Source organism: Rana temporaria, chromosome 9 (assembly GCF_905171775.1).
Source record: "Rana temporaria chromosome 9, aRanTem1.1, whole genome shotgun sequence".
In the NCBI taxonomy this organism is placed as follows: Eukaryota; Metazoa; Chordata; class Amphibia; order Anura; family Ranidae; genus Rana; species Rana temporaria.
In genome coordinates, this window is record NC_053497.1 from 184142699 (window position 1) to 184169748 (window position 27050).

General features: G+C 58.4%; 2 protein-coding genes across 4 annotated transcripts in view; both read left to right on the top strand.

Moving 5' to 3' along the window:
- Positions 1-317: 317 nt before the first annotated feature.
- Positions 318-6007, top strand: FBXO46 (F-box protein 46). 3 transcript variants are annotated; one of them, XM_040325078.1, is made up of 2 exons: positions 318-390; positions 4543-6007. In XM_040325078.1, the coding sequence occupies exon 2, from the start codon at positions 4580-4582 to the stop codon at positions 5948-5950; it is 1371 nt and encodes a 456-aa protein (XP_040181012.1). In that variant the 5' UTR covers positions 318-390; positions 4543-4579; the 3' UTR covers positions 5951-6007. The 3 variants fall into 3 exon arrangements, with proteins under 3 accessions (XP_040181012.1, XP_040181011.1, XP_040181010.1); XM_040325077.1 differs by having other exon boundaries at positions 342-451; XM_040325076.1 differs by lacking the exon at positions 318-390 and adding an exon at positions 397-517.
- Positions 6008-20319: 14312 nt separating this feature from the next.
- Positions 20320-27050, top strand: part of QPCTL (glutaminyl-peptide cyclotransferase like) — an 11997-nt gene continuing 5266 nt past the window's right edge. The window contains 6 exon segments of the mRNA XM_040325079.1: positions 20320-20546; positions 21863-22009; positions 22959-23036; positions 23038-23247; positions 25193-25348; positions 26704-26803. Coding sequence (XP_040181013.1) covers positions 20373-20546; positions 21863-22009; positions 22959-23036; positions 23038-23247; positions 25193-25348; positions 26704-26803 — 865 coding nt within the window. The 5' untranslated portion in view covers positions 20320-20372.

Sequence of the window (27050 nt, forward strand, 5' to 3'; positions counted from 1 at the left end):
TACGGCACGCCATGGCTCTGTACGGCACGCCATGGCTCTGTACGGCACGCCATGGCTCTGTACAGCGCGGAATGGCTCTGTACGGTGCTGTCATACCCTCTCTGCACTCACTTCTTCTACAGAACTGTCTGTGTCGTCAGACTGACCAATCAGCATCTCCCCAAATCACCTCAATATAATGGAGAGAATGTGATTGGCTGCGGCGGTCACGTGGCGTGTCTCTGCGCTTTTCCCGGATCCCGCTCTTGTCAGACGCTCCCTGCCCGGCCCGGGACTTTCCATATAAGGACATGGCCGCAATCTCGCCTCCTGATTGGCTGGCGGCCCCTCCCGCTGCTGTCCGTCACCAGAGCTCAGCGTGGGAGCCGAAGAGGACTGTCCCTTTAAGAGGTCAGGTGACTCCCTTCCCCCCCAGTGACAGGTCCCGGCCTGAGAGCGGAACCCGGAGCCGGTGAGGAGAGCCAGGGGCCCCTGGGGGCCCTACGGGATTACATAGGAGGAGAAGGGTCCTAAAAGGGTAAATAAAAGGCGTTATGGGGGGGTATAGAGGGGCCCTATGGGGTGTATAGAGGGAGCCCTATGGGGTGTATAGAGGAGCCCTATGGGGTGTATAGAGGGGCCCTATGGGGTGTATAGAGGGGGAGAGGGGCCCTATGGGGTGTATAGAGGGGGCCCTATGGGGTGTATAGAGGGGCCCTATGGGGTGTATAGAGGAGGAGAGGGGCCCTATGGGGTGTATAGAGGGAAGAGGGGCCCTATGGGAGGTATAGGGGAGGAGAGGGGCCCTATGGGGTGTAAAGAGGAAGAGAGGGGCCCTATGGGGTGTATAGAGGAGGAGAGGGGCCCTATGGGGTCTATAGAGAAAGAGAGGGGCTCTATGGGGTGTATTGAGGAGGAGAGGGGCCCTATGGGGTCTATAGAGAAAGAGAGGGGCCCTATGGGGGGTATAGAGGAGGAGAGGGGCCCTATGGGGGGTATAGAGGAGGAGAGGGGCCCTATGGGGGGTATAGAGGAGGAGAGGGGCCCTATGGGGGGTATAGAGGAGGAGAGGGGCCCTATGGGGTGTAGAGAGGGGCCCTATGGGGTGTAGAGAGGGGCCCTATGGGGGGAATAGAGGAGGAGAGGGGCCCTATGGGGGGTATAGACTCCTCTATGGGGCCCTATGGGGTGTATAGAGAGAGGGGCCCTATGGGGTGTATAGAGAGAGGGGCCCTATGGGGTGTATAGAGGAGCCCTATGGGGTGTATAGCGAAAGAGAAGGGCCCTATGGGGTGTATATAGGGGGAGAGGGGCCCTATGGGGGGTATATAGGAGGAGAGGGGGCCCTATGGAGTGTATAGAGGGGCCCTTTGGGGTGTATAGAGGAGGAGAGGGGCCCTATGGGGTGTATAGAGGGGCCCTTTGGGGTGTATAGAGGAGGAGAGGGGCCCTATGGGGTGTATAGAGGAGGAGAGGGGCCCTATGGGGTGTATAAAGGGGGAGAGGGGCCCTATGGGGATGTATAGAGAAAGAGAAGGGCCCTATGGGGTGTATAGAGGGGCCCTATGGGGGGTATATAGGAAGAGAGGGGGCCCTATGGGGTGTATAGAGAAAGAGAAGGGCCCTATGGGGTGTATATAGGGGGAGAGGGGCCCTATGGGGTGTATAGAGGGGCCCTATGGGGGGTATATAGGAGGAGAGGGGGCCCTATGGGGGGTATATAGGAGGAGAGGGGGCCCTATGGGGTGTATAGAGGGGCCCTATGGGGTATAGAGGGGCCCTATGGGGTGTATAGAGGGAGCCCTATGGGGTGTATTGAGAAAGAGAGGGGCCCTATGGGGTGTATAGAGGGGCCCTATGGGGTGTATAGAGGGGCCCTATGGGGTGTATAGAGGGGGAGAGGAGCCCTATGGGGTGTATAGAGGGGGAGAGGAGCCCTATGGGGTGTATAGAGAAAGAGAGGGGCCCTATGGGGTGTATTGAGAAAGAGAGGGGCCCTATGGGGTGTATAGAGGGGCCCTATGGGGGGTATAGAGGAGGAGAGGGGCCCTATAGGGTTGTATAAAGGGGGAGAGGGGCCCTATGGGATGTATAGAGAAAGAGAAGGGCCCTATGGGGTGTATATAGGGGGAGAGGGGCCCTATGGGGTGTATATAGGAGGAGAGGGGCCCTATGGGGTGTATATAGGGGGATGGGCCCTATGGGGTGTATATAGGGGGAGGGGCCCTATGGGGTGTATATAGGAGGAGAGGGGCCCTATGGGGTGTATAGAGGAGCCCTATGGGGTGTATAGAGAAGAGGGGCCCTATGGGGGGTATATAGGTATAGAAGGGCCCTATGGGGTTTATAGAGGGGCCCTATGGGGTGTATAGAGAAAGAGAGGGGCCCTATGGGGTGTATTGAGAAAGAGAGGGGCCCTATGGGGTGTATAGAGGGGCCCTATGGGGGGTATAGAGGAGGAGAGGGGCCCTATGGGGTTGTATAAAGGGGGAGAGGGGCCCTATGGGATGTATAGAGAAAGAGAAGGGCCCTATGGGGTGTATATAGGGGGAGAGGGGCCCTATGGGGTGTATATAGGAGGAGAGGGGCCCTATGGGGTGTATATAGGGGGATGGGCCCTATGGGGTGTATATAGGGGGAGGGGCCCTATGGGGTGTATATAGGAGGAGAGGGGCCCTATGGGGTGTATATAGGGGGAGGGGCCCTATGGGGTGTATATAGGGGGAGGGGCCCTATGGGGTGTATAGAGGAGCCCTATGGGGTGTATAGAGAAGAGGGGCCCTATGGGGGGTATATAGGTATAGAAGGGCCCTATGGGGTTTATAGAGGGGCCCTATGGGGTGTATAGAGAAAGAGAGGGGCCCTATGGGGTGTATTGAGAAAGAGAGGGGCCCTATGGGGTGTATAGAGGGGCCCTATGGGGGGTATAGAGGAGGAGAGGGGCCCTATGGGGTTGTATAAAGGGGGAGAGGGGCCCTATGGGATGTATAGAGAAAGAGAAGGGCCCTATGGGGTGTATATAGGGGGAGAGGGGCCCTATGGGGTGTATATAGGAGGAGAGGGGCCCTATGGGGTGTATATAGGGGGATGGGCCCTATGGGGTGTATATAGGGGGAGGGGCCCTATGGGGTGTATATAGGAGGAGAGGGGCCCTATGGGGTGTATATAGGGGGAGGGGCCCTATGGGGTGTATATAGGGGGAGGGGCCCTATGGGGTGTATAGAGGAGCCCTATGGGGTGTATAGAGAAGAGGGGCCCTATGGGGGGTATATAGGTATAGAAGGGCCCTATGGGGTTTATAGAGGGGCCCTATGGGGGTTATAGAGGAGGAGAGGGGCCCTATGGGGTGTATAGAGGAGGGACCCTATAGCAGGTATATAGGAGCCCTATGGAGGAGCAGGTATGTAGGGGAGAGGGGCCCTATGGGGTGTATAGAAATGGAGGGTATGTAGGAGGAGAGGGACCCTATGGAGGGTATATAAGATGAGAGGGGCCCTACGGGGGGGGGGGGTATATTGGGGGACTGGGACCCTTTTGGAAGGAGACAAGCTCACAATGACTGGTATAGATGTTTGAGCGGCCCTATATACCCCTCGTAGGGTCCATCTCCTTCCACAGGGTCCCTTGCCCTCCTATATATCACTCCTTGAACCCTAGGGGCCCTATAGGAGGTATGCATAGGGGGGGGGCAGTATAGGGCCCATACATTGTATGGGAGGGGGGATGGGATATGGGGGTGATTTCTGGGTTGGGGACGTTGTGGCCCCTGTGTTGGGGGGGGGGGGGGGGATTATCTGTCGGTTGTCATTCTATATTGTACATCTGATCTGTTATGTGATCCTCCGTTACTGTCTCCATCTGTTGCCGCCATTGTTCTGCACCTGACCCCTCCCCCGTACATCCCTCATATTGTGTACAGTACCCCCCCTCCCCCGTACATCCCTCATATTATGTACAGTACCCCCCCCCTCCCCCGTACATCCCTCATATTGTGTACAGTACCCCCCCCCCCCCCCCGTACATCCCTCATATTATGTACAGTACCCCCCCTCCCCCGTACATCCCTCATATTATGTACAGTACCCCCCCTCCCCCGTACATCCCTCATATTATGTACAGTACCCCCCCCTCCCCCGTACATCCCTCATATTATGTACAGTACCCCCCCTCCCCCGTACATCCCTCATATTATGTACAGTACCCCCCCCTCCCCCGTACATCCCTCATATTATGTACAGTACCCCCCCTCCCCCGTACATCCCTCATATTATGTACAGTACCCCCCCCCTCCCCCGTACATCCCTCATATTATGTACAGTACCCCCCCTCCCCCGTACATCCCTCATATTGTGTACAGTACCCCCCCTCCCCCGTACATCCCTCATATTGTGTACCCCCCCCCCTCCCCTCCCCCGTACATCCCTCATATTATGTACAGTACCCCCCCTCCCCCGTACATCCCTCATATTGTGTACAGTACCCCCCCTCCCCCGTACATCCCTCATATTGTGTACCCTCCCCCGTCCGTCGCTCCTCATGACCCGCCTCCTCTTCTCTCCGCAGATCTCTGGATGTTCAGCCCTGAGGACGCCGACTAGCAATGGATCCTCGGGTTCCCTCCCCCGTCCACCTATGGAGCCCGCGGCCCTTCGGCACGTTTTCTGCAAGCTGCTCCTCCAGCCCCAAGGGGGCGTCCAGCGACGACGGCATGTCGGTGAACTCGACGGAGGAGAGGCTGGGGCCCCACGACGCCCCGGAGTGCGCGCGGGGCGGAGATGACCGCGTCCTGCTGGACACCTGGTACGTCATCAAGCCTGGGAACACCAAGGAGAAGGTGGCCTTCTTTGTGGCCTACCAGTGTGCCGGCGGCGGCGCCTCGCAGCGCCCCGGGGGCCCGAAGGTGAAGGGAAGGTGGACCGCCGGCGGCAGCTCCAGGGCGAAGAGGCGGCGGCACGCTCTGGACCCGGAAGCCCCGCCCTCCGTGGCCGAGATGGTGGCGCTGGCGGAAAGCCGCGACGCGGAAGCTTCTCCCCCGAGACCTCCACTGGTCCTGGTGACCTCCTCAGAAGACGGCGAAGAGAGCCGCTGCCGCAGCGTGGCGGAGGCCGTGGCGCAGTACGAAGCGGAGCACGTGGAGCGCGAGGTGCGCATCGCCTTTCGGGTGGCGGAGAGGCCCGGAGACCCCATCACCTGTGACCTGTATCAGTTGCTGAGCCCGGAGCCGCACCGCGTCTGCGTCCTGCTGGAGAAGATGGAGTCCCAGCAAGTTGGGGGAGGGGAGGAGGAGGAGGAGGAAGCCCAGGGGGCCGTCTCCGATTCCGGCTTCCACGTGGATTTGGTGCTCACCGGCGCGGTGGACCGCTGCGTGTTTTACGGAGGAGAAGCCGGGGAGGCGGAGCCGCTTCCAGGAGAACTCTTCTTCCCCCACCTGTCTTCTTCCGTCCCGCCCCCGCCTCCGCCTCCCCCGCCGCCGGCTCCTCCCCTCTGCCGCCTCTACCGCCACGTCTCCCATGACTTTCTGGAGATCCGTTTCCAGGTCCAGCGCCTTCTCCAGCCGCGGCTTTACCTCCCGTCCTTGCCCGACCACGTCCTCCTGGCCATCTTCACCTACTTGTCCACGCAGTCCCTGGCCGCCATGAAATGCACGTGCCGGCGCTTCCGGGCGCTGATCGAGGACTACGGGGTGCGGCCGTGCGACTCGCGCTGGAGTCAGGATCCCCTCTACCGCGACGACCCCTGCAAACAGTGCAAACGGATTTACAAGCGCGGAGACGTGTCCATGTGCCGGTGGCACCCCAAGCCTTACCACCACGACCTGCCCTACGGGCGCTCCTACTGGATGTGCTGCCGCCGGGCCGACAGGGCCGCGCCCGGGTGTCAGCTGGGACTGCACGATAATAACTGGGTGCTGCCGGGGGAGGGGACGCGGGGGAAGGGCCGAGGGCACGGGGAGGGCGATGAAGGGAGGTGAATGGGAAGGCTGTTGCTGTGTATGAATGTCTAAATAAAAGGTATTATTTATAAAGTGCCCCCGGTGTCACCGTCTCTCACATTTTGGCTGCTCTGCGGGGGAGGGGCTGATATGATCAGAAGGCGGGCACTGATGATGGTGAGGGAGGGGCCCCCTGGCCAAAGTCCCAGAGCTGGGAGATGTTGGGGCCCCCCGAACCCCTTCTGCCGCCAATGTACTTACCTGCCTTGAGTTTGGGGAAAATCCCTCCCCCACCCCGGGAGGACCTCTTTGGTGGGCTGTCCTACGTGTTGGAAAGAGGAGGAGCCTCAACACTGCAGGGGTGCACTCAGTAGATGGTGGTGTGCAGACAATTCCTTGGGGCTCCATTTCTGTCTGGTGTGCAGCAGAGATGGGGGGGGGGACCGTTGGGGGGCATGCAGCAGATGTGGGGACGGGGACCTTTTTGAAAGTGTGGGATGGGGACCTGCGGAGGTGTTCAGCGGGGATGGGAACCTGAGGGGATGGGGACCCATGGAGGCGTGCAGCGGAGATGGGACCCTTGGGGAAGGAATGGGGACCCATGGAGATGTGCAGCGGAGATGGGAACCTTAGGGGAGGGGATGGGGGTGGGGACCCTTGAAGGCGTGCAGCGGAGATGGGAACCTTAGGGGATAGGAACCCATGGAGGTGTGCAGTGGAGATGGGACCTTTGGGGAGGTGGTGGGGACCCTTGGAGGCGTGCAGCAGAGATGAGACCATTGGGGAGGGGATAAAGGCGTGCAGCGGAGATGGGAACCTTAGGGGAGGGGATGGGGACCCATGGAGGTGTGCAGCGGAGATGGGACCTTTGGGGAGGTGGTGGGGACCCTTGGAGGCGTGCAGCAGAGATGAGACCATTGGGGAGGGGATAAAGGCGTGCAGCGGAGATGGGAACCTTAGGGGAGGGGATGGGGACCCATGGAGGTGTGCAGCAGAGTTGGGGAGGGAATGGGGATCCTTGGGGAGGGTGACACGTGGAGGTTGGGACCCCTAGGGATGGGGACCCTTGGAGGCGTGCAGCGAAGGTAGGGATCCCTGTGGAGAGGCTGTTGACCCTTTGGAGGCATGCAGTGGAAGTGGGGACCCTTGGGGGCATGCAGCAGGGATGGGGACCCTTGGGGGTTTGTATCGGTAATATGGGCCCTTGGTGTCATGTAGCTGTGATATGGGCCCTTTCGGGGCGTGCAGCATTGATATGGGGACATGCAGCTGGGATGGGGACCCTTTGGGAGGTGTGCAGTGGAGATGAGAACCTTAGGGGAGGGGATGTGGACCCTTGGAGGCTTGTAGCGGGGACATGGTAATCCTTGGAGGCATGTGGTGGTGATATAGGGACCCTTAAGGGGTGGGGACCCTTCAGGGGGTGTGTTGCAGGGATGGGGACCCATGGAGGTGTGCAGCGGGGAGGTGGTAATCCTTGGAGGCATGTGGTGGTGATATAGGGACCATTAAGGGGGTATTCTGCAGGGATGGGGACCCTTGGGGGTGTGCAGCGGAGGTAGGGACCCTTAAGGGGGCGGAGATGGGGATCCTACATAAATCGGCCAACATATTACAACACCTTGGAGATGTGGATCAGTGATGCGGGGACCCTTGGTGGTGGAGGGGGTTGATGCGGGGACCCTTGGTGGTGGAGGGGGTTGATGTGGGGGACCCTTGGTGGTGGAGGGGATTGATGCAGGGACCCTTGGTGGTGGAAGGGGTTGAGGCGGGGACCCTTGGTGGTGGAGGGGATTGATGCAGGGACCCTTGGTGGTGGAAGGGGTTGAGGTGGGGACCCTTGGTGGTGGAGGGGGCTGAATGCTGGTTGGGTAATGATGAATTCTGTGGGGCCAATATGATTACATTGATCGGCTTCCATCTGACTTTAATGAAGAGGCGGATCTGGCAGGATCACAATGAGGAATGTGTCTCCGCCCCTCTGGTGATGGCGCACCTTCTGCTGTAGCGCTCAGATAATAGAAGTAATGAAGCTCAGAATTCTCTTGACAGATTTGAGATTTTTTTTTTTTCATAACCGACTGGCCAAGCTGACCAGAGCTGGGGGGGAGGGGCTAAATGCTGGGAGAGCCTCGGGGGAGGGGCTCATTGTTTAACTTTTTGTATTTTGGTTTACAGCAGAACTTTGCCCCCCCCCCCCCATAGCAATAGTATTCAGCAGCGGATGTGGGAACATGCAGCGGAGATGAACACCCTTGGGGAGGGGATTGAGACCCTTGGGGGCATGCAGCGGGGATCGGGGCCTTTTTTGGAGGTGTGGGATGGGGACCCTAGGAGGCATGCAGCGGGATGGGGACCCTTGGAGGCGTGCAACAAAGATGAGACCCTTAGGGAGGGAATGGGGACCGTGGAGGGCGGGTCCCTTCGGCAGGGTAGGTGGACCCTTGGGGTGAGCAGGGGGAGTGGAGAACCTTGGAGGCATGCAGAAAAAGTGGGGACCCTTGGAGGCATGCAGTGGAGGTAGGAATCCTTGGGGAGGGGTTGTTGACCCTTTTGGAGGCACGCAGCGGAGGTGGGGACCCTTGGAGGCGTGCAGCGGAGGTGGGGACCCTTGGAGGCGTGCAGCAGAGGTAGGGATCCTTGGGGAGGGGCTGTTGACTCTTTTGAAGGCACGCAGCGGAGGTGGGGGCGGGGACCCTTTTGAAGGCACGCAGTGGAGGTGGGGACCCTTGAAGGCGTGCAGCAGAGGTAGGGATCCTTGGGGAGGGGCTGTTGACTCTTTTGAAGGCACGCAGCGGAGGTGGGGGCGGGGACCCTTTTGAAGGCACGTAGTGGAGGTGGGGACCCTTGAAGGCGTGCAGCAGAGGTAGGGACCCTTGGGGAGGGGCTGTTGACCCTTTTGGAGGCATGCAGCGGAGGTGGGGACCCTTGGGGAGGGGTTGTTGACCCTTTTGGAGGCATGCAGCGGAGGTGGGGACCCTTGGGGAGGGATTGTTGACCCTTTTGAAGGCACGCAGCGGAGGTGGGGGCGATCAGGGGGGCGGGGACCCTTTTGAAGGCACGCGGTGGAGGCGGGGACCCTTTTGAAGGCACGCAGTGGAGGTGGGGACCCTTGGAGGCGTGCAGCAGAGGTAGGGATCCTTGGGGAGGGGCTATTGACCCTTTTGGAGGCACGCAGCAGAGGTGGGGACCCTTAGGGGCGTGCAGGAGGGTGATTTGAAATGTGCGCACTGCTGTCTTTTGTATCCGCGTCTGTTTACAGGAGGGATGGCAACATTTCTCATTGGCTGATCCTTCTACTGACCAGTAGGCAGAATTCTGTACATAATGTTGAGATACCCAGGGGGCGGGTCCATGACAGGATGACTTGAGTGTAGGGAGGAGCCTGCAGAGGACGGCGCCGGAGGGGGAGGATTGCCACCATTATGTTTTTGTTTCGCATTAAAAAGTGTTAAAAAAAAAATCTGAAAAACTTCATGTGATCAAACCCCCCCCCCCCCCATGGACCGGATGACTTGCACCCGAGAGTCCTCAGAGAACTTAGCCAGGTTATAGCCGGGCCGTTATTCCTAATCTTTAGGGACCGCTTACTGGCTGGAAAGGTATCGGCTGATTGGTGAAAAGCAAACATGGTCCCAATATTCAAGAATGAGCTGAGGTCTTTACTTGGGAACTACCGGCCTGTCAGTCTAACATCAATAGTATGTAAACGATTGGAGGGAATTGTAAGGGAAACCAGAAATGAAAACAATATCATTGGTAGTAATCTGGATGGTTTTATGAAGAATCGTTCTTGCCGGACCAATCAGATCACATTCTACGAGGCGGTGTAATCTAGAGGGAGGTCCGGGTCCAATGTACATATTGGGGTCTGCTGGCATTGACTATATGTGTGTACTTGGATAGAGAACTGATAAAAACATAAATGTATCTTATTGGGATTTTCTGTGAGAGACACAAAGTGTCACATAATTGTGAAGAGGAAGGAAAATGATACAAATAAATCTGTGAAAAGTGTGGGGGGGAGGGGCATTTGTATTCAGCCCCCTTTACTCTGATAACTAAAATCCAGAGGAACCAATCGCCTTCAGAAGTCACCTGATTAGTAAATAGAGTCCCCCTGTGTGTCATGTCATCTCAGTATAAATACAGCTGTTCTGTGAAGCCCTCAGAGGTGTGTTAGAGAACCTTGGTGAACAAACAGCATCATGAAGGCCGAGGAACACCCCAGACAGGTCAGGGATAAAGTTGTGGAGAAGTATAAAGCAGGAGGAGGTTATAAAAAAAATCTCCCAAGCTTTGAAGATCTCACAGAGCTTCTGTTCAATCCATCATCGGAAGATGGAAAGAGTATGACACAACCGCAAACCTACCAAGACATGGCCGTCCACGTAAACTGACCGGGCCGGGCAAGGAGAAGCAGCCAAGAGGCCCCATGGTAACTCTGGAGGAGCTGCACAGCTCAGGGGGGAGAATCTGTCCACAGGACAACTATTAGTGGTCTCTCCACAAATCTGCCCTTTATGGAAGAGTGACAAGAAGAAAGACATAAGAAGTCCTGTTTGGAGTTTGTGAGAAGCCATGTGGGGGAGGGGCCACAGCAAACATGTGGGGGAGGGGACACAGCAAACATGTGGGGGAGGGGACACAGCAAACATGTGGGGGAGGGGACACAGCAAACATGTGGGGGAGGGGACACAGCAAACATGTGGAAGAAGGTGCTCTGGTCACATGACACCAAACCGCTATGTGTGGGGAAAACTAACACTGCACATCACCCTGGACACACCATCCCCACTGTGAAACATGGTGGTGGCAGCATCATGTGGTGGGGATGCTTTTCTTCAGCAGGGACAGGGAAGCTGGTCAGAGTTGATAGGAAGATGGATGGAGACAAATACAGGACAATCTTAGGAGAAAAGACTTGAGACCGGGGGGGGGGGGGGTTTCACCTTCCAGCAGGACAACGACCCTAAAGTACAGCCAGAGCTACAATGGAAGGGTTTAGATCAAAGCCTATTCATGTGTTAGAATGGCCCAGTCACAGTCCAGACCTAAATCCCATTGAGAATCTGTGGACAAGACTTGAAAATTGCTGATCACAGACGCTCTCCATCCAATCTGACAGAGACTGAGATATTTTACAGAGAAGAAGAATGGAGGAGAAATGTCCCTCTCTAGATGGGCAAAGCTGGTAGAGACCCCCCAAAAAGACTTGTAGAGAAAGGGGGTTCTACAAAGTATTGACTCCGGGGGGCGCCATACAAATGCCCCTCCCCCCACACTTTTCACAGATTTATTTGTATCGTTTTCCTTCCACTTCACAATTATGTGACACTTTCACACTGGGGCCGCGTTGGCTTTTGTGTGCGCCCACCTCCTATGTGTGACCCCGCCTCTTGTGTGCGCCCACCTCCTATGTGTGACCCCGCCTCTTGTGTGTGCGCCCACCTCCTCTGTCTGTGACCCCGCCTCTTGTGTGTGCGCCCACCTCCTCTGTCTGTGACCCCGCCTCTTGTGTGTGCGCCCACCTCCTCTGTCTGTGACCCCGCCTCTTGTGTGTGTGCCCACCTCCTCTGTCTGTGACCTTGCCTCTTGTGTGTGCGCCCACCTCCTCTGTCTGTGACTCCGCCTCTTGTGTGTGCGCCCACCTCCTCTGTGTGACCCCGCCTATTGTGTGCGCCCACCTCCTCTGTGTGACCCCACCTCTTGTGTGCGCCCACCTCCTATGTGTGACCCCGCCTCTTGTGTGTGCGCCCACCTCCTATGTGTGACCCCCGCCTCTTGTGTGCGCCCACCTCCTATGTGTGACCCCGCCTCTTGTGTGTGCGCCCACCTCCTCTGTCTGTGACCCCGCCTCTTGTGTGTGCGCCCACCTCCTCTGTCTGTGACCCCGCCTCTTCTGTGTGCGCCCACCTCCTATGTGTGACCCCGCCTCTTGTGTGTGCGCCCACCTCCTATGTGTGACCCCCGCCTCTTGTGTGTGCGCCCACCTCCTATGTGTGACCCCGCCTCTTGTGGGTGCGCCCACCTCCTATGTGTGACCCCGCCTCTTGTGTGTGCCCACCTCCTCTGTGTGACCCCGCCTCTTTTGTGTGCGCCCACCTCCTATGTGTGACCCCGCCTCTTGTGTGCGCCCACCTCCTATGTGTGACCCCGCCTCTTGTGTGTGCGCCCACCTCCTCTGTCTGTGACCCCGCCTCTTGTGTGTGCGCCCACCTCCTCTGTCTGTGACCCCGCCTCTTGTGTGTGCGCCCACCTCCTCTGTCTGTGACCCCGCCTCTTGTGTGTGCGCCCACCTCCTCTGTCTGTGACCCCGCCTCTTGTGTGTGCGCCCACCTCCTCTGTCTGTGACCCCGCCTCTTGTGTGTGTGCCCACCTCCTCTGTCTGTGACCTTGCCTCTTGTGTGTGCGCCCACCTCCTCTGTCTGTGACTCCGCCTCTTGTGTGTGCGCCCACCTCCTCTGTGTGACCCCACCTCTTGTGTGTGCGCCCACCTCCTATGTGTGACCCCACCTCTTGTGTGTGCGCCCACCTCCTATGTGTGACCCCCGCCTCTTGTGTGCGCCCACCTCCTATGTGTGACCCCGCCTCTTGTGTGTGCGCCCACCTCCTCTGTCTGTGACCCCGCCTCTTGTGTGTGCGCCCACCTCCTATGTGTGACCCCGCCTCTTGTGTGTGCGCCCACCTCCTATGTGTGACCCCGCCTCTTGTGTGTGCGCCCACCTCCTCTGTCTGTGACCCCGCCTCTTGTGTGTGTGCCCACCTCCTCTGTCTGTGACCCCGCCTCTTGTGTGTGCGCCCACCTCCTATGTGTGACCCCGCCTCTTGTGTGTGCGCCCACCTCCTCTGTCTGTGATCCCGCCTCTTGTGTGTGTGCCCACCTCCTATGTGTGACCCCGCCTCTTGTGTGTGCGCCCACCTCCTATGTGTGACCCCGCCTCTTGTGTGTGCGCCCACCTCCTATGTGTGACCCCGCCTCTTGTGTGTGCGCCCACCTCCTCTGTCTGTGACCCCGTCTCTTGTGTGTGCGCCCACCTCCTCTGTCTGTGACCCCGCCTCTTGTGTGTGCGCCCACCTCCTATGTGTGACCCCGCCTCTTGTGTGTGCGCCCACCTCCTCTGTCGGTGACCCCACCTCTTGTGTGTGTGCCCACCTCCTATGTGTGACCCCGCCTCTTGTGTGTGTGCCCACCTCCTATGTGTGACCCCGCCTCCTGTGTGTGTGCCCACCTCCTATGTGTGACCCCCGCCTCCTGTGTGTGCGCCCACCTCCTCTGTCTGTGACCCCGCCTCTTGTGTGTGCGCCCACCTCCTATGTGTGACCCCGCCTCTTGTGTGTGCGCCCACCTCCTGTGTGTGACCCCGCCTCTTGTGTGTGTGCCCACCTCCTATGTGTGACCCCGCCTCTTGTGTGTGCGCCCACCTCCTATGTGTGACCCCGCCTCTTGTGTGTGCGCCCACCTCCTATGTGTGACCCCGCCTCTTGTGTGTGCGCCCACCTCCTATGTGTGACCCCGCCTCTTGTGTGTGCGCCCACCTCCTATGTGTGACCCCCGCCTCTTGTGTGTGCCCACCTATGTGTGACCCCGCCTCTTGTGTGTGCGCCCACCTCCTCTGTGTGACCCCGCCTCTTGTGTGTGCGCCCTCCTCCTATCTGTGACTCCGCCTCTTGTGTGTGCGCCCACCTCCTCTGTCTGTGACCCCGCCTCTTGTGTGTGTGCCCACCTCCTATGTGTGACCCCGCCTCTTGTGTGTGCGCCCACCTCCTATGTGTGACCCCGCCTCTTGTGTGTGCGCCCACCTCCTATGTGTGACCCCGCCTCTTGTGTGTGCGCCCACCTCCTGTGTGTGACCCCGCCTCTTGTGTGTGTGCCCACCTCCTATGTGTGACCCCGCCTCTTGTGTGTGCGCCCACCTCCTATGTGTGACCCCGCCTCTTGTGTGTGCGCCCACCTCCTATGTGTGACCCCGCCTCTTGTGTGTGCGCCCACCTCCTATGTGTGACCCCGCCTCTTGTGTGTGCGCCCACCTCCTCTGTCTGTGACCCCGCCTCTTGTGTGCGCCCACCTCCTAGGTGTGACCCCGCCTCTTGTGTGTGCGCCCACCTCCTATGTGTGACCCCGCCTCTTGTGTGTGCGCCCACCTCCTATGTGTGACCCCGCCTCTTGTGTGTGCGCCCACCTCCTCTGTCGGTGACCCCACCTCTTGTGTGTGTGCCCACCTCCTATGTGTGACCCCGCCTCTTGTGTGTGTGCCCACCTCCTATGTGTGACCCCGCCTCCTGTGTGTGTGCCCACCTCCTATGTGTGACCCCCGCCTCCTGTGTGTGCGCCCACCTCCTCTGTCTGTGACCCCGCCTCTTGTGTGTGCGCCCACCTCCTATGTGTGACCCCGCCTCTTGTGTGTGCGCCCACCTCCTGTGTGTGACCCCGCCTCTTGTGTGTGTGCCCACCTCCTATGTGTGACCCCGCCTCTTGTGTGTGCGCCCACCTCCTATGTGTGACCCCGCCTCTTGTGTGTGCGCCCACCTCCTATGTGTGACCCCGCCTCTTGTGTGTGCGCCCACCTCCTATGTGTGACCCCGCCTCTTGTGTGTGCCCACCTATGTGTGACCCCGCCTCTTGTGTGTGCGCCCACCTCCTCTGTGTGACCCCGCCTCTTGTGTGTGCGCCCTCCTCCTATCTGTGACTCCGCCTCTTGTGTGTGCGCCCACCTCCTCTGTCTGTGACCCCGCCTCTTGTGTGTGTGCCCACCTCCTATGTGTGACCCCGCCTCTTGTGTGTGCGCCCACCTCCTATGTGTGACCCCGCCTCTTGTGTGTGCGCCCACCTCCTATGTGTGACCCCGCCTCTTGTGTGTGCGCCCACCTCCTGTGTGTGACCCCGCCTCTTGTGTGTGTGCCCACCTCCTATGTGTGACCCCGCCTCTTGTGTGTGCGCCCACCTCCTAGGTGTGACCCCGCCTCTTGTGTGTGCGCCCACCTCCTATGTGTGACCCCGCCTCTTGTGTGTGCGCCCACCTCCTATGTGTGACCCCGCCTCTTGTGTGTGCGCCCACCTCTTCTGTCTGTGACCCCGCCTCTTGTGTGCGCCCACCTCCTAGGTGTGACCCCGCCTCTTGTGTGTGCGCCCACCTCCTATGTGTGACCCCGCCTCTTGTGTGTGCGCCCACCTCCTATGTGTGACCTGCCTCTTGTGTGTGCGCCCACCTCCTCTGTCTGTGACCCCGCCTCTTGTGTGCGCCCACCTCCTAGGTGTGACCCCGCCTCTTGTGTGTGCGCCCACCTCCTATGTGTGACCCCGCCTCTTGTGTGTGTGCCCACCTCCTATGTGTGACCCCGCCTCTTGTGTGTGCGCCCACCTCCTAGGTGTGACCCCGCCTCTTGTGTGCGCCCACCTCCTATGTGTGACCCCGCCTCTTGTGTGTGCGCCCACCTCCTATGTGTGACCCCGCCTCTTGTGTGTGTGCCCACCTCCTATGTGTGACCCCGCCTCTTGTGTGTGCGCCCACCTCCTATGTGTGACCCCGCCTCTTGTGTGTGCGCCCACCTCCTATGTGTGACCCCGCCTCTTGTGTGTGCGCCCACCTCCTCTGTGTGACCCCGCCTCTTGTGTGTGCGCCCACCTCCTATGTGTGACCCCGCCTCTTGTGTGTGCGCCCACCTCCTATGTGTGACCCCGCCTCTTGTGTGTGCGCCCACCTCCTCTGTGTGACCTTGCCTCTTGTGTGTGCGCCCACCTCCTCTGTGTGACCCCGCCTCTTGTGTGTGTGCCCACCTCCTGTGTGTGACCCCGCCTCTTGTGTGTGCGCCCACCTCCTCTGTGTGACCCCGCCTCTTGTGTGTGCGCCCACCTCCTATGTGTGACCTGCCTCTTGTGTGTGCGCCCACCTCCTCTGTCTGTGACCCCGCCTCTTGTGTGTGCGCCCACCTCCTATGTGTGACCCCGCCTCTTGTGTGTGCGCCCACCTCCTCTGTCTGTGACCCCGCCTCTTGTGTGTGTGCCCACCTCCTATGTGTGACCACGCCTCTTGTGTGTGTGCCCACCTCCTATGTGTGACCCCGCCTCCTGTGTGTGTGCCCACCTCCTATGTGTGACCCCCGCCTCCTGTGTGTGCGCCCACCTCCTCTGTCTGTGACCCCGCCTCTTGTGTGTGCGCCCACCTCCTATGTGTGACCCCGCCTCTTGTGTGTGTGCCCACCTCCTATGTGTGACCCCGCCTCTTGTGTGTGCGCCCACCTCCTATGTGTGACCCCGCCTCTTGTGTGTGCGCCCACCTCCTATGTGTGACCCCGCCTCTTGTGTGAGCGCCCACCTCCTATGTATGACCCCGCCTCTTGTGTGTGTGCCCACCTCCTCTGTGTGACCCCGCCTCTTCTGTGTGCGCCCACCTCCTCTGTCTGTGACCCCGCCTCTTGTGTGTGCGCCCACCTCCTATGTGTGACCCCGCCTCTTGTGTGTGTGCCCACCTCCTATGTGTGACCCCGCCTCTTGTGTGCGCCCACCTTCTCTGTGTGACCCCGCCTCTTGTGTGTGCGCCCACCTCCTCTGTCTGTGACCCCGCCTCTTGTGTGTGCGCCCACCTCCTCTGTCTGTGACCCCGCCTCTTGTGTGTGCGCCCACCTTCTCTGTGTGACCCCGCCTCTTGTGTGTGTGCCCACCCCCTATGTGTGACCCGCCTCTTGTGTGTGCGCCCACCTCCTCTGTCTGTGACCCCGCCTCTTGTGTGTGCGCCCACCTCCTATGTGTGACCCCCGCCTCCTGTGTGTGCGCCCACCTCCTCTGTCTGTGACCCCGCCTCTTGTGTGTGTGCCCACCTCCTATGTGTGACCCCGCCTCTTGTGTGTGTGCCCACCTCCTCTGTGTGACCCCGCCTCTTGTGTGTGCGCCCACCTCCTATGTGTGACCCCGCCTCTTGTGTGTGCGCCCACCTCCTATGTGTGACCCCGCCTCTTGTGTGTGTGCCCACCTTCTCTGTGTGACCCCGCCTCTTGTGTGTGTGCCCACCCCCTATGTGTGACCCGCCTCTTGTGTGTGCGCCCACCTCCTCTGTCTGTGACCCCGCCTCTTGTGTGTGAGCGCCCACCTCCTATGTCTGTGACCCCGCCTCTTGTGTGTGCGCCCACCTCCTATGTGTGACCCCGCCTCTTGTGTGTGCGCCCACCCCCTATGTGTGACCCCGCCTCTTGTGTGTGTGCCCACCTCCTCTGTCTGTGACCCCGCCTCTTGTGTGTGCGCCCACCTCCTCTGTCTGTGACCCCGCCTCTTGTGTGTGTGCCCACCTCCTATGTGTGACCCCGCCTCTTGTGTGTGCGCCCACCTCCTATGTGTGACCCCGCCTCTTGTGTGTGCGCCCACCTCCTATGTGTGACCCCGCCTCTTGTGTGTGCGCCCACCTTCTCTGTGTGACCCCGCCTCTTGTGTGTGCGCCCACCTCCTATGTGTGACCCCGCCTCTTGTGTGTGCGCCCACCTCCTATGTGTGACCCCGCCTCTTGTGTGTGTGCCCACCTCCTATGTGTGACCGCCTCTTGTGTGTGCGCCCACCTCCTATGTGTGACCCCGCCTCTTGTGTGTACGCCCACCTCCTATGTCTGTGACCCCGCCTCTTGTGTGTGCGCCCACCTCATATGTGTGACCGCCTCTTGTGTGTGCGCCCACCTCCTCCTATGTGTGACCCCGCCTCCTGTGTGTGCGCCCACCTCCTAGGTGTGACCCCGCCTCTTGTGTGATGCGCCCACCTCCTCCTATGTGTGACCCCGCCTCTTGTGTGCGCGCCCACCTCCTATGTGTGACCCCGCCTCTTGTGTGTGTGCCCACCTCCTATGTGTGACCCCGCCTCTTGTGTGTGCGCCCACCTCCTATGTGTGACCCCGCCTCTTGTGTGTGCGCCCACCTCCTCTGTGTGACCCCGCCTCTTGTGTGTGCGCCCACCTCCTATGTGTGACCCCGCCTCTTGTGTGTGTGCCCACCTCCTATGTGTGACCCCGCCTCTTGTGTGTGCGCCCACCTCCTCTGTGTGACCCCGCCTCTTGTGTGTGCGCCCACCTCCTATGTGTGACCCCGCCTCTTGTGTGTGTGCCCACCTCCTATGTGTGACCCCGCCTCTTGTGTGTGCGCCCACCTCCTCTGTGTGACCCCGCCTCTTGTGTGTGTGCCCACCTCCTCTGTGTGACCCCGCCTCTTGTGTGTGCGCCCACCTCCTATGTGTGACCCCGCCTCTTGTGTGTGTGCCCACCTCCTATGTGTGACCCCGCCTCTTGTGTGTGTGCCCACCTCCTATGTGTGACCGCCTCTTGTGTGTGCGCCCACCTCATATGTGTGACCGCCTCTTGTGTGTGCGCCCACCTCCTCCTATGTGTGACCCCGCCTCTTGTGTGTGCGCCCACCTCCTCTGTCTGTGACCCCGCCTCTTGTGTGTGCACCCACCTCCTATGTGTGACCCCGCCTCTTGTGTGTGCGCCCACCTCCTCTGTGTGACCCCGCCTCTTGTGTGTGCGCCCACCTCCTCTGTCTGTGACCCCGCCTCTTGTGTGTGTGCCCACCTCCTATGTCTGTGACTCCGCCTCTTGTGTGTGCGCCCACCTCCTCTGTGTGACCCCGCCTCTTGTGTGTGCGCCCACCTCCTATGTGTGACCCCGCCTCTTGTGTGTGCGCCCACCTCCTATGTGTGACCCCGCCTCTTGTATGTGCGCCCACCCCCTATGTGTGACCCCGCCTCTTGTGTGTGCGCCCACCTCCTATGTGTGACCCCGCCTCTTGTGTGTGCGCCCACCTCCTATGTGTGACCCCGCCTCTTGTGTGTGCGCCCACCCCCTATGTGTGACCCCGCCTCTTGTGTGTGCGCCCACCCCCTATGTGTGACCCCGCCTCTTGTGTGTGCGCCCACCTCCTATGTGTGACCCCGCCTCTTGTGTATGCGCCCTCCTCCTATGTGTGACCCCGCCTCTTGTGTGTGTGCCCACCTCCTATGTGTGACCCCGCCTCCTGTGTGTGTGCCCACCTCCTCTGTGTGACCCCGCCTCTTGTGTGACCCCGCCTCTTGTGTGTGTGCCCACCTCCTATGTGTGACCCCGCCTCTTGTGTGTGTGCCCACCTCCTATGTGTGACCCCGCCTCTTGTGTGAACGCCCACCTCCTATGTGTGACCCCGCCTCTTGTGTGTGCGCCCACCTCCTATGTGTGACCCCGCCTCTTGTGTGTGTGCCCACCTCCTATGTGTGACCCCGCCTCTTGTGTGAACGCCCACCTCCTATGTGTGACCCCGCCTCTTGTGTGTGCGCCCACCTCCTATGTGTGACCCCGCCTCTTGTGTGTGCGCCCACCTCCTCTGTGTGACCCCGCCTCTTGTGTGAGCGCCCACCTCCTCTGTGTGACTCCGCCCACCTCCTCTGTGTGACCCCGCCTCTTGTGTGAGCGCCCACCTCCTCTGTGTGACTCCGCCCACCTCCTCTGTGTGACCCCGCCTCTTGTGTGTGCGCCCACCTCCTATGTGTGACCCCGCCTCTTGTGTGTGCGCCCACCTCCTATGTGTGACCCCGCCTCTTGTGTGTGCGCCCACCTCCTCTGTGTGACCCCGCCTCTTGTGTGTGTGCCCACCTCCTATGTGTGACCCCGCCTCTTGTGTGTGTGCCCACCTCCTATGTGTGACCCCGCCTCTTGTGTGAACGCCCACCTCCTATGTGTGACCCCGCCTCTTGTGTGAGCGCCCACCTCCTAGGTGTGACCCCGCCTCTTGTGTGTGCGCCCACCTCCTCTGTGTGACCCCGCCTCTTGTGTGTGCGCCCACCTCCTAGGTGTGACCCCGCCTCTTGTGTGTGCGCCCACCTCCTCTGTGTGACCCCGCCTCTTGTGTGAGCGCCCACCTCCTATGTCTGTGACTCCGCCTCTTGTGTGTGCGCCCACCTCCTATGTGTGACCCCGCCTCTTGTGTGTGCCCACCTCCTCTGTCTGTGACTCCGCCTCTTGTGTGTGCGCCCACCTCCTATGTGACCCCGCCTCTTGTGTGTGTGCCCACCTCTGTGACCCCGCCTCTTGTGTGTGTGACCCCGCCTCTTGTGTGTGACCCCGCCTCCTATGTGTGACTCCGCCCACCTCCTCTGTGTGTCCCCACCTCCTATGTGTGTGTCCCCCCCCCTTCAGGACAGCCATGAGAGATTATAATACGATCGGATGGTGTGTGGCTGAGACTCCCCCTCTCATTGGTCGAGTAACACGTGACTGGCGCGCTTCCCTTCTCCAATATGGCGGTCTCACAACAACCAGCGGCGGCCTGACAACCAATCAGAGCGCGGGATGTATACGCTGAGCTGTCAGTGGCTAGCCCCGCCCCTGAGCTCTGATTGGACGCCGTCTCCAGCTCTGTTTACCTTTCTCGCTCTTCTATTGGTCCGGAGGACTTTTGTACTCCCCGCCCCCTGTCTGTGATTGGCCGCCCCTCTCAGTCATGCTTCTCTTCCCCGATGGCTCCGCGCCGAGCCGCCCGCAACCCCCGAACACCCGGCGGAGCTCCGAGAGCCCGAATCCCGGGACTGCTGATACTCGGGGCCGGGGTGCTGATCGGAGCCGTCATATTGTTCTGGGAGAACCCGAGAGTAGGCGGAGCCAGGGAGGAGGAGGAGCCGAGAGTGAGACAGGTGAGGGGGGGCAACCGTGTATGTGGGAGGGGCATACACATGTTGTAGGGGGTGTGGGAGGGGCATACACGTGGTGTGGGAGGGGCATACACGCGTTATAGGAGGTGTGGGAGGAGCATACATATGGTATTGGGGTGTAGGAGGGGCATAAACATGTTGTGGAAGGGGCATACATATGTTATGGGGGTGTGGGAGGGGCATACATATGTTATGGGGGTGTGGGAGGGGCATATATATGTTATAGGGGTGTGGGAGGGGCATATATATGTTATAGGGGTGTGGGAGGGGCATATATATGGAATAAGGGTGTGGGAGGGGCATATATATGTTTTAGGGGTGTGGGAGGGGCATATATATGGAATAAGGGTGTGGGAGGGGCATACACATGTTGTAGGGGGTGTGGGAAGGGCATACACATGTTGTAGGGGGTGTGGGAGGGGCATACATATGTTATAGGAGGTGTGGGAGGGGCATACACATGTTGTAGGGGGTGTGGGAGGGGCATACGTATGGTATAAGGGTGTGGGAGGGGCATACACATGTTATAGGAGGTGTGGGAGGAGCATACATATGGTATTGGGGTGTGGGAGGGGCATACATGTGGTGTGGGAGGGGCATATATATGTTATATGGGTGTGGGAGGGGCATACATATGGTATAAGGTCGTGGGAGGGGCATACATATGGTATAGGGGGTGTGGGAGGGGCATACATATGGTATAAGGGTGTGGGAGGGGCATACACATGTTGTAGGGGGTGTGGGAGGGGCATACATATGGTATAAGGGTGTGGGAGGGGCATACACATGTTATAGGAGGTGTGGGAGGAGCATACACATGGTATTGGGGTGTGGGAGGGGCATACATGTGGTGTGGGAGGGGTATATATATGTTATAGGGGTGTGGGAGGGGCATACATATGGTATAAGGTGCGTGTGAGGGGCATACACATGTTGAAGGGTGTGGGAGGGGCATACATATGGTATAGGGGGTGTGGGAGGGGCATACATATGGTATAGGGGCTGTGGGAGGGGCATACACATGGTATAGGGGGGTGTGGGAGGGGCATACATATGGTATAGGGGCTGTGGGAGGGGCATACATATGGTATAGGGGCTGTGGGAGGGGCATACATATGGTATAGGGGGGTGGGAGGGGCATACATATGGTATAGGGGGTGTGGGAGGGGCATACACATGGTATAGGGGGTGTGGCAAATATGGTGTTCAGGGTGTGTGGGGGTTGGACCAGCTAAGACTGGATGATGTCACTGGTGGGCGGTGCTGCCAGTGTGAGTAGTGATTGGCTCTCTCCTTAGTTCCAGATCCAGCCCAGTTCCCTCTCATCCAATCAGATCGGTCAGCTGGTCTCCGGGATCGATGTTGATCGTCTGTGGTCGTCCTTCATCCGTCCGATGCTGATAGAGAGAAGTCCGGGGAGTCCCGGCAACCGGCGGGTCAGAGAGGTGAGAGCCGGCAAATCACAGAGCCCGCTGTCCAGGGAGTGCTGATTGGTTGTCTGATCGGCGGGGGTGTGTATGGTGTCGGCGATCGGTGTGTATGGTGATTGGTGGGGGTGTGTATGGTGTCGGCGATCGGTGTGTATGGTGTCAGTGATCGGTGTGTATGGTGTCGGCGATCGGTGTGTATGGTGATTGGTGGGGGTGTGTATGGTGTCGGCGATCGGTGTGTATGGTGTCAGTGATCGGTGTGTATGGTGTCGGCGATCGGTGTGTATGGTGATTGGTGGGGGTGTGTATGGTGTCGGCGATCGGTGTGTATGGTGTCAGTGATCGGTGTGTATGGTGTCGGCGATCGGTGTGTATGGTGTCGGCGATCGGTGTGTACGGTGTCGGTGATCGGTGTGTACGGTGTCGGCGATCGGTGTGTATGGTGTCAGCGATCGGTATGTATGGTGTCAGCGATCGGTGTGTATGGTGTCAGCGGGGGTATGTATGGTGTCAGCGATCGGTGTGTATGGTGATTGGTGGGGGTGTGTATGGTGTCGGCGATCGGTGTGTATGGTGTCAGTGATCGGTGTGTATGGTGTCGGCGATCGGTGTGTATGGTGTCGGTGATCGGTGTGTACGGTGTCGGCGATCGGTGTGTATGGTGTCAGCGATCGGTATGTATGGTGTCAGCGATCGGTGTGTATGGTGTCAGCGATCGGTGTGTATGGTGTCGGCGATCGGTGTGTATGGTGTCGGCGATCGGTGTGTATGGTGTCAGCGATCGGTATGTATGGTGTCAGCGATCGGTGTGTATGGTGTCAGCGATCGGTGTGTATGGTGTCGGCGATCGGTGTGTATGGTGTCAGCGATCGGTGTGTATGGTGTCGGCGGGGGTATGTATGGTGTCAGCGATCGGTGTTGGGTTGGTGTTGCGGCCCCTGACGTTCTCTCTTGCTCCTCCCAGCTCATCTCTGGTCACTTGCGCTCGCTGTCGGCGGGCTGGACGGTGGATCTGGACGAGTTTGATGCGGTGACCCCGCGGGGGGGCGCTCTCCTTCGGGAACATTGTAGCCACATTGAATCCCTCGGCCCCGCACCGCCTGGTCTTCGCCTGTCATCTGGACTCCAAGTGGTTTCTCCCGGATCGGAGGGGGCGGGACTTCGTCGGGGCCACAGACTCGGCGGTTCCCTGCGCTCTGATCCTGGAGGCCGTCACTGCGCTCAACCACCGCCTGCAGGAGCACAAGAAGAAGGTGACCCCCCCCCTCCCAGCTCCTCCTCCTACATCTCATCCACCAATCAGAGGAGCCGGCTCTCCAATTCCTAATCATAGATCCACCAATCACAGGAGCCGGCTCTCCAATTCCTAATCATAGATCCACCAATCAGAGGAGCCGGCTCTCCAATTCCTAATCATAGATCCACCAATCACAGGAGCCGGCTCTCCAATTCCTAATCATAGATCCACCAATCAGAGGAGCCGGCTCTCCAATTCCTAATCATAGATCCACCAATCAGAGGAGCCAGCTCTCCAATTCCTAATCACAGATCCACCAATCAGAGGAGCCGGCTCTCCAATTCCTAATAATCCACCAATCAGAGGAGCCGGCTCTCCAATTCCTAATCATAGATCCACCAATCAGAGGAGCCGGCTCTCCAATTCCTAATCATAGATCCACCAATCAGAGGAGCCGGCTCGCCAATTCCTAATCATAGATCCACCAATCACAGGAGCCGGCTCTCCAATTCCTAATCATAGATCCACCAATCAGAGGAGCCGGCTCTCCAATTCCTAATCATAGATCCACCAATCAGAGGAGCCGGCTCTCCAATTCCTAATCATAGATCCACCAATCAGAGGAGCCGGCTCTCCAATTCCTAATCACAGATCCACCAATCAGGGGAGCCGGCTCTCCAATTCCTAATAATCCACCAATCAGAGGAGCCGGCTCTCCAATTCCTAATCATAGATCCACCAATCAGAGGAGCCGGCTCGCCAATTCCTAATCATAGATCCACCAATCAGAGGAGCCGGCTCTCCAATTCCTAATAATCCACCAATCAGAGGAGCCGGCTCTCCAATTCCTAATAATCCACCAATCAGAGGAGCCGGCTCTCCAATTCCTAATCACAGATCCACCAATCAGAGGAGCCGGCTCTCCAATTCCTAATCATAGATCCACCAATCACAGGAGCCGGCTCTCCAATTCCTAATCATAGATCCACCAATCAGGGGAGCCGGCTCTCCAATTCCTAATAATCCACCAATCAGAGGAGCCGGCTCTCCAATTCCTAATCACAGATCCACCAATCAGAGGAGCCGGCTCTCCAATTCCTAATCACAGATCCACCAATCAGAGGAGCCAGCTCTCCAATTCCTAATCATAGATCCACCAATCAGAGGAGCCAGCTCTCCAATTCCTAATCATAGATCCACCAATCAGAGGAGCCAGCTCTCCAATTCCTAATCATAGATCCACCAATCAGAGGAGCCGGCTCTCCAATTCCTAATCATAGATCCACCAATCACAGGAGCTGGCTCTCCAATTCCTAATCATAGATCCACCAATCAGAGGAGCCGGCTCTCCAATTCCTAATAATCCACCAATCAGAGGAGCCGGCTCTCCAATTCCTAATCATAGGTCCACCAATCAGAGGAGCCGGCTCTCCAATTCCTAATCATAGGTCCACCAATCAGAGGAGCCGGCTCTCCAATTCCTAATCATAGATCCACCAATCAGAGGAGCCGGCTCTCCAATTCCTAATCATAGATCCACCAATCAGAGGAGCCGGCTCTCCAATTCCTAATCATAGATCCACCAATCAGAGGAGCCGGCTCTCCAATTCCTAATCATAGATCCACCAATCAGAGGAGCCGGCTCCCCAATTCCTAATCATAGATCCACCAATCACAGGAGCCGGCTCTCCAATTCCTAATCATAGATCCACCAATCAGGGGAGCCGGCTGATCCCTCATGCAGTATATTTCCTCCACTGTTGAATATTCTGTTCAGTCGGTCTTGTGACTCCCCACCCTGACCAGGAGGGAGTGAATATTTCCTATGTATGATTTCCAGCCTTCTGATTGGACGAGGAGGTGGCACTGGATGTCCGAGCCGAGGGGTGTCCCCGCCTGGAACTGATAACAGACCTGTGGCCCCGCGGTGCCCGGCATTCATCTCTCTCTCTGATTTCCAGGGCTCGGCGCTGACTCTGCAGCTCTTCTTCCTGGACGGCGAGGAAGCGTTCGGAGAATGGTCAGCGAGCGATTCGCTGTACGGGGCGCGCCACTTGGCGGGACGTCTAGAGAAGGAGCCAATCCAGGGAGGAGGCGGGACTCAGCTGGACGCCATTGTAAGTGGATAAGGAGGTACATTGCTCCAGTTTTAGTAAATCCCCCCCAATATATGATCAGAAGTCTGTAATTTCCCCCCCAATGATGGAGTTCAGGGGTCTCCAGGGAAGGGTCCTGGTAATCCCCCATCATACAAAGGCAATTGTGCTGACCAGTCTGGACCAGATCCATAAAGACATGGGGTGACCAGTTTGGACCAGCTCCATAAAGACATGGGGTGACCAGTTTGGACCAGCACCATAAAGACATGGGGTGACCAGTTTGGACCAGCTCCATAAAGACTTGGGGTGACCAGTTTGGACCAGCTCCATAAAGACTTGGGGTGACCAGATTGGACCAGCACCATAAAGACATGGGGTGACCAGTTTGGACCAGCTCCATAAAGACTTGGGGTGACCAGTTTGGACCAGCTCCATAAAGACATGGGGTGACCAGTTTGGACCGGCTCCATAAAGACATGGGGTGACCAGTTTGGACCAGCTCCATAAAGACTTGGGGTGACCAGTTTGGACCAGCTCCATAAAGACTTGGGGTGACCAGATTGGACCAGCACCATAAAGACATGGGGTGACCAGTTTGGACCAGCTCCATAAAGACTTGGGGTGACCAGTTTGGACCAGCTCCATAAAGACATGGGGTGACCAGTTTGGACCGGCTCCATAAAGACATGGGGTGACCAGTTTGGACCGGCTCCATAAAGACATGGGGTGACCAGTTTGGACCAGCTCCATAAAGACTTGGGGTGACCAGTTTGGACCAGCTCCATAAAGACATGGGGTGACCAGTTTGGACCGGCTCCATAAAGACATGGGGTGACCAGTGTTGAGAACAGACTTCCAGCATTGGTAGGGAATCGGTGAATGGTAATTTAATGTCAACATTTTCGGGAACATAGATCTGATAAATGTTTATTTTCCATTGCTAGGTGTTGGAGTCAAGGGTTAGAGTCATGGTCAGGTGTTGGGGTCATGGCCGGGTGTCCTATCAGGTGCCAGGGGTTGGGGTCATGGTCATGTGCTGGGGGTCAGTTGTTGGGGTCAGGGTCAGATCTTGGGTTAACAGTTGGGGCTTGAGGTCACGGTTGGGGTCATGGCCGGGTGTTGGAGTCAAGGGTTAGGGTCATGGTCAGGTGTCGGGGTCATGGTCAGGTGTTGGGGTCATGGCCGGGTGTCCTATCAGGTGCCAGGGGTTGGGGTCACGGTCATGTGCTGGGGGTCAGTTGTTCGGGTCACGTGCACAGACTTTTGGCCACACAGTGTATAAAGGAGACATATTGCAGAAGAGCGACCTTCTCCCTTCCCCCTTGGGATCCAGTCATGGTGGATCTGGCTTCTGATTGGTCTCTTTCCCTCAGGATCTCTTCGTTCTTCTGGATTTGCTGGGAGCTCCGAATCCTCTGATCGTCAACCACTTCGAGGAGACCCGCAGTCACTTCCTGAGGCTCCACTCCCTGGGTGAGGATCCATACCGGTGGGTATAGGAGAGCCTATGACAACCACCGAATGCTGACCTCCAATCAGATGTGTAGGCTCAGTAGTGTATATGCCCCTCCCCCTCGATATTAAGGTTTAAAGGGTTATTCCACCTTCCAGGTAAATCCAGGTAGACATCGCTGAGCTCCTCCCTCCATCGATTGTAATTTCTTTATAATCCCCCCCCCTCATTTCTATCTATAGGGGGAGGGGATATGCTGCCTTGCAG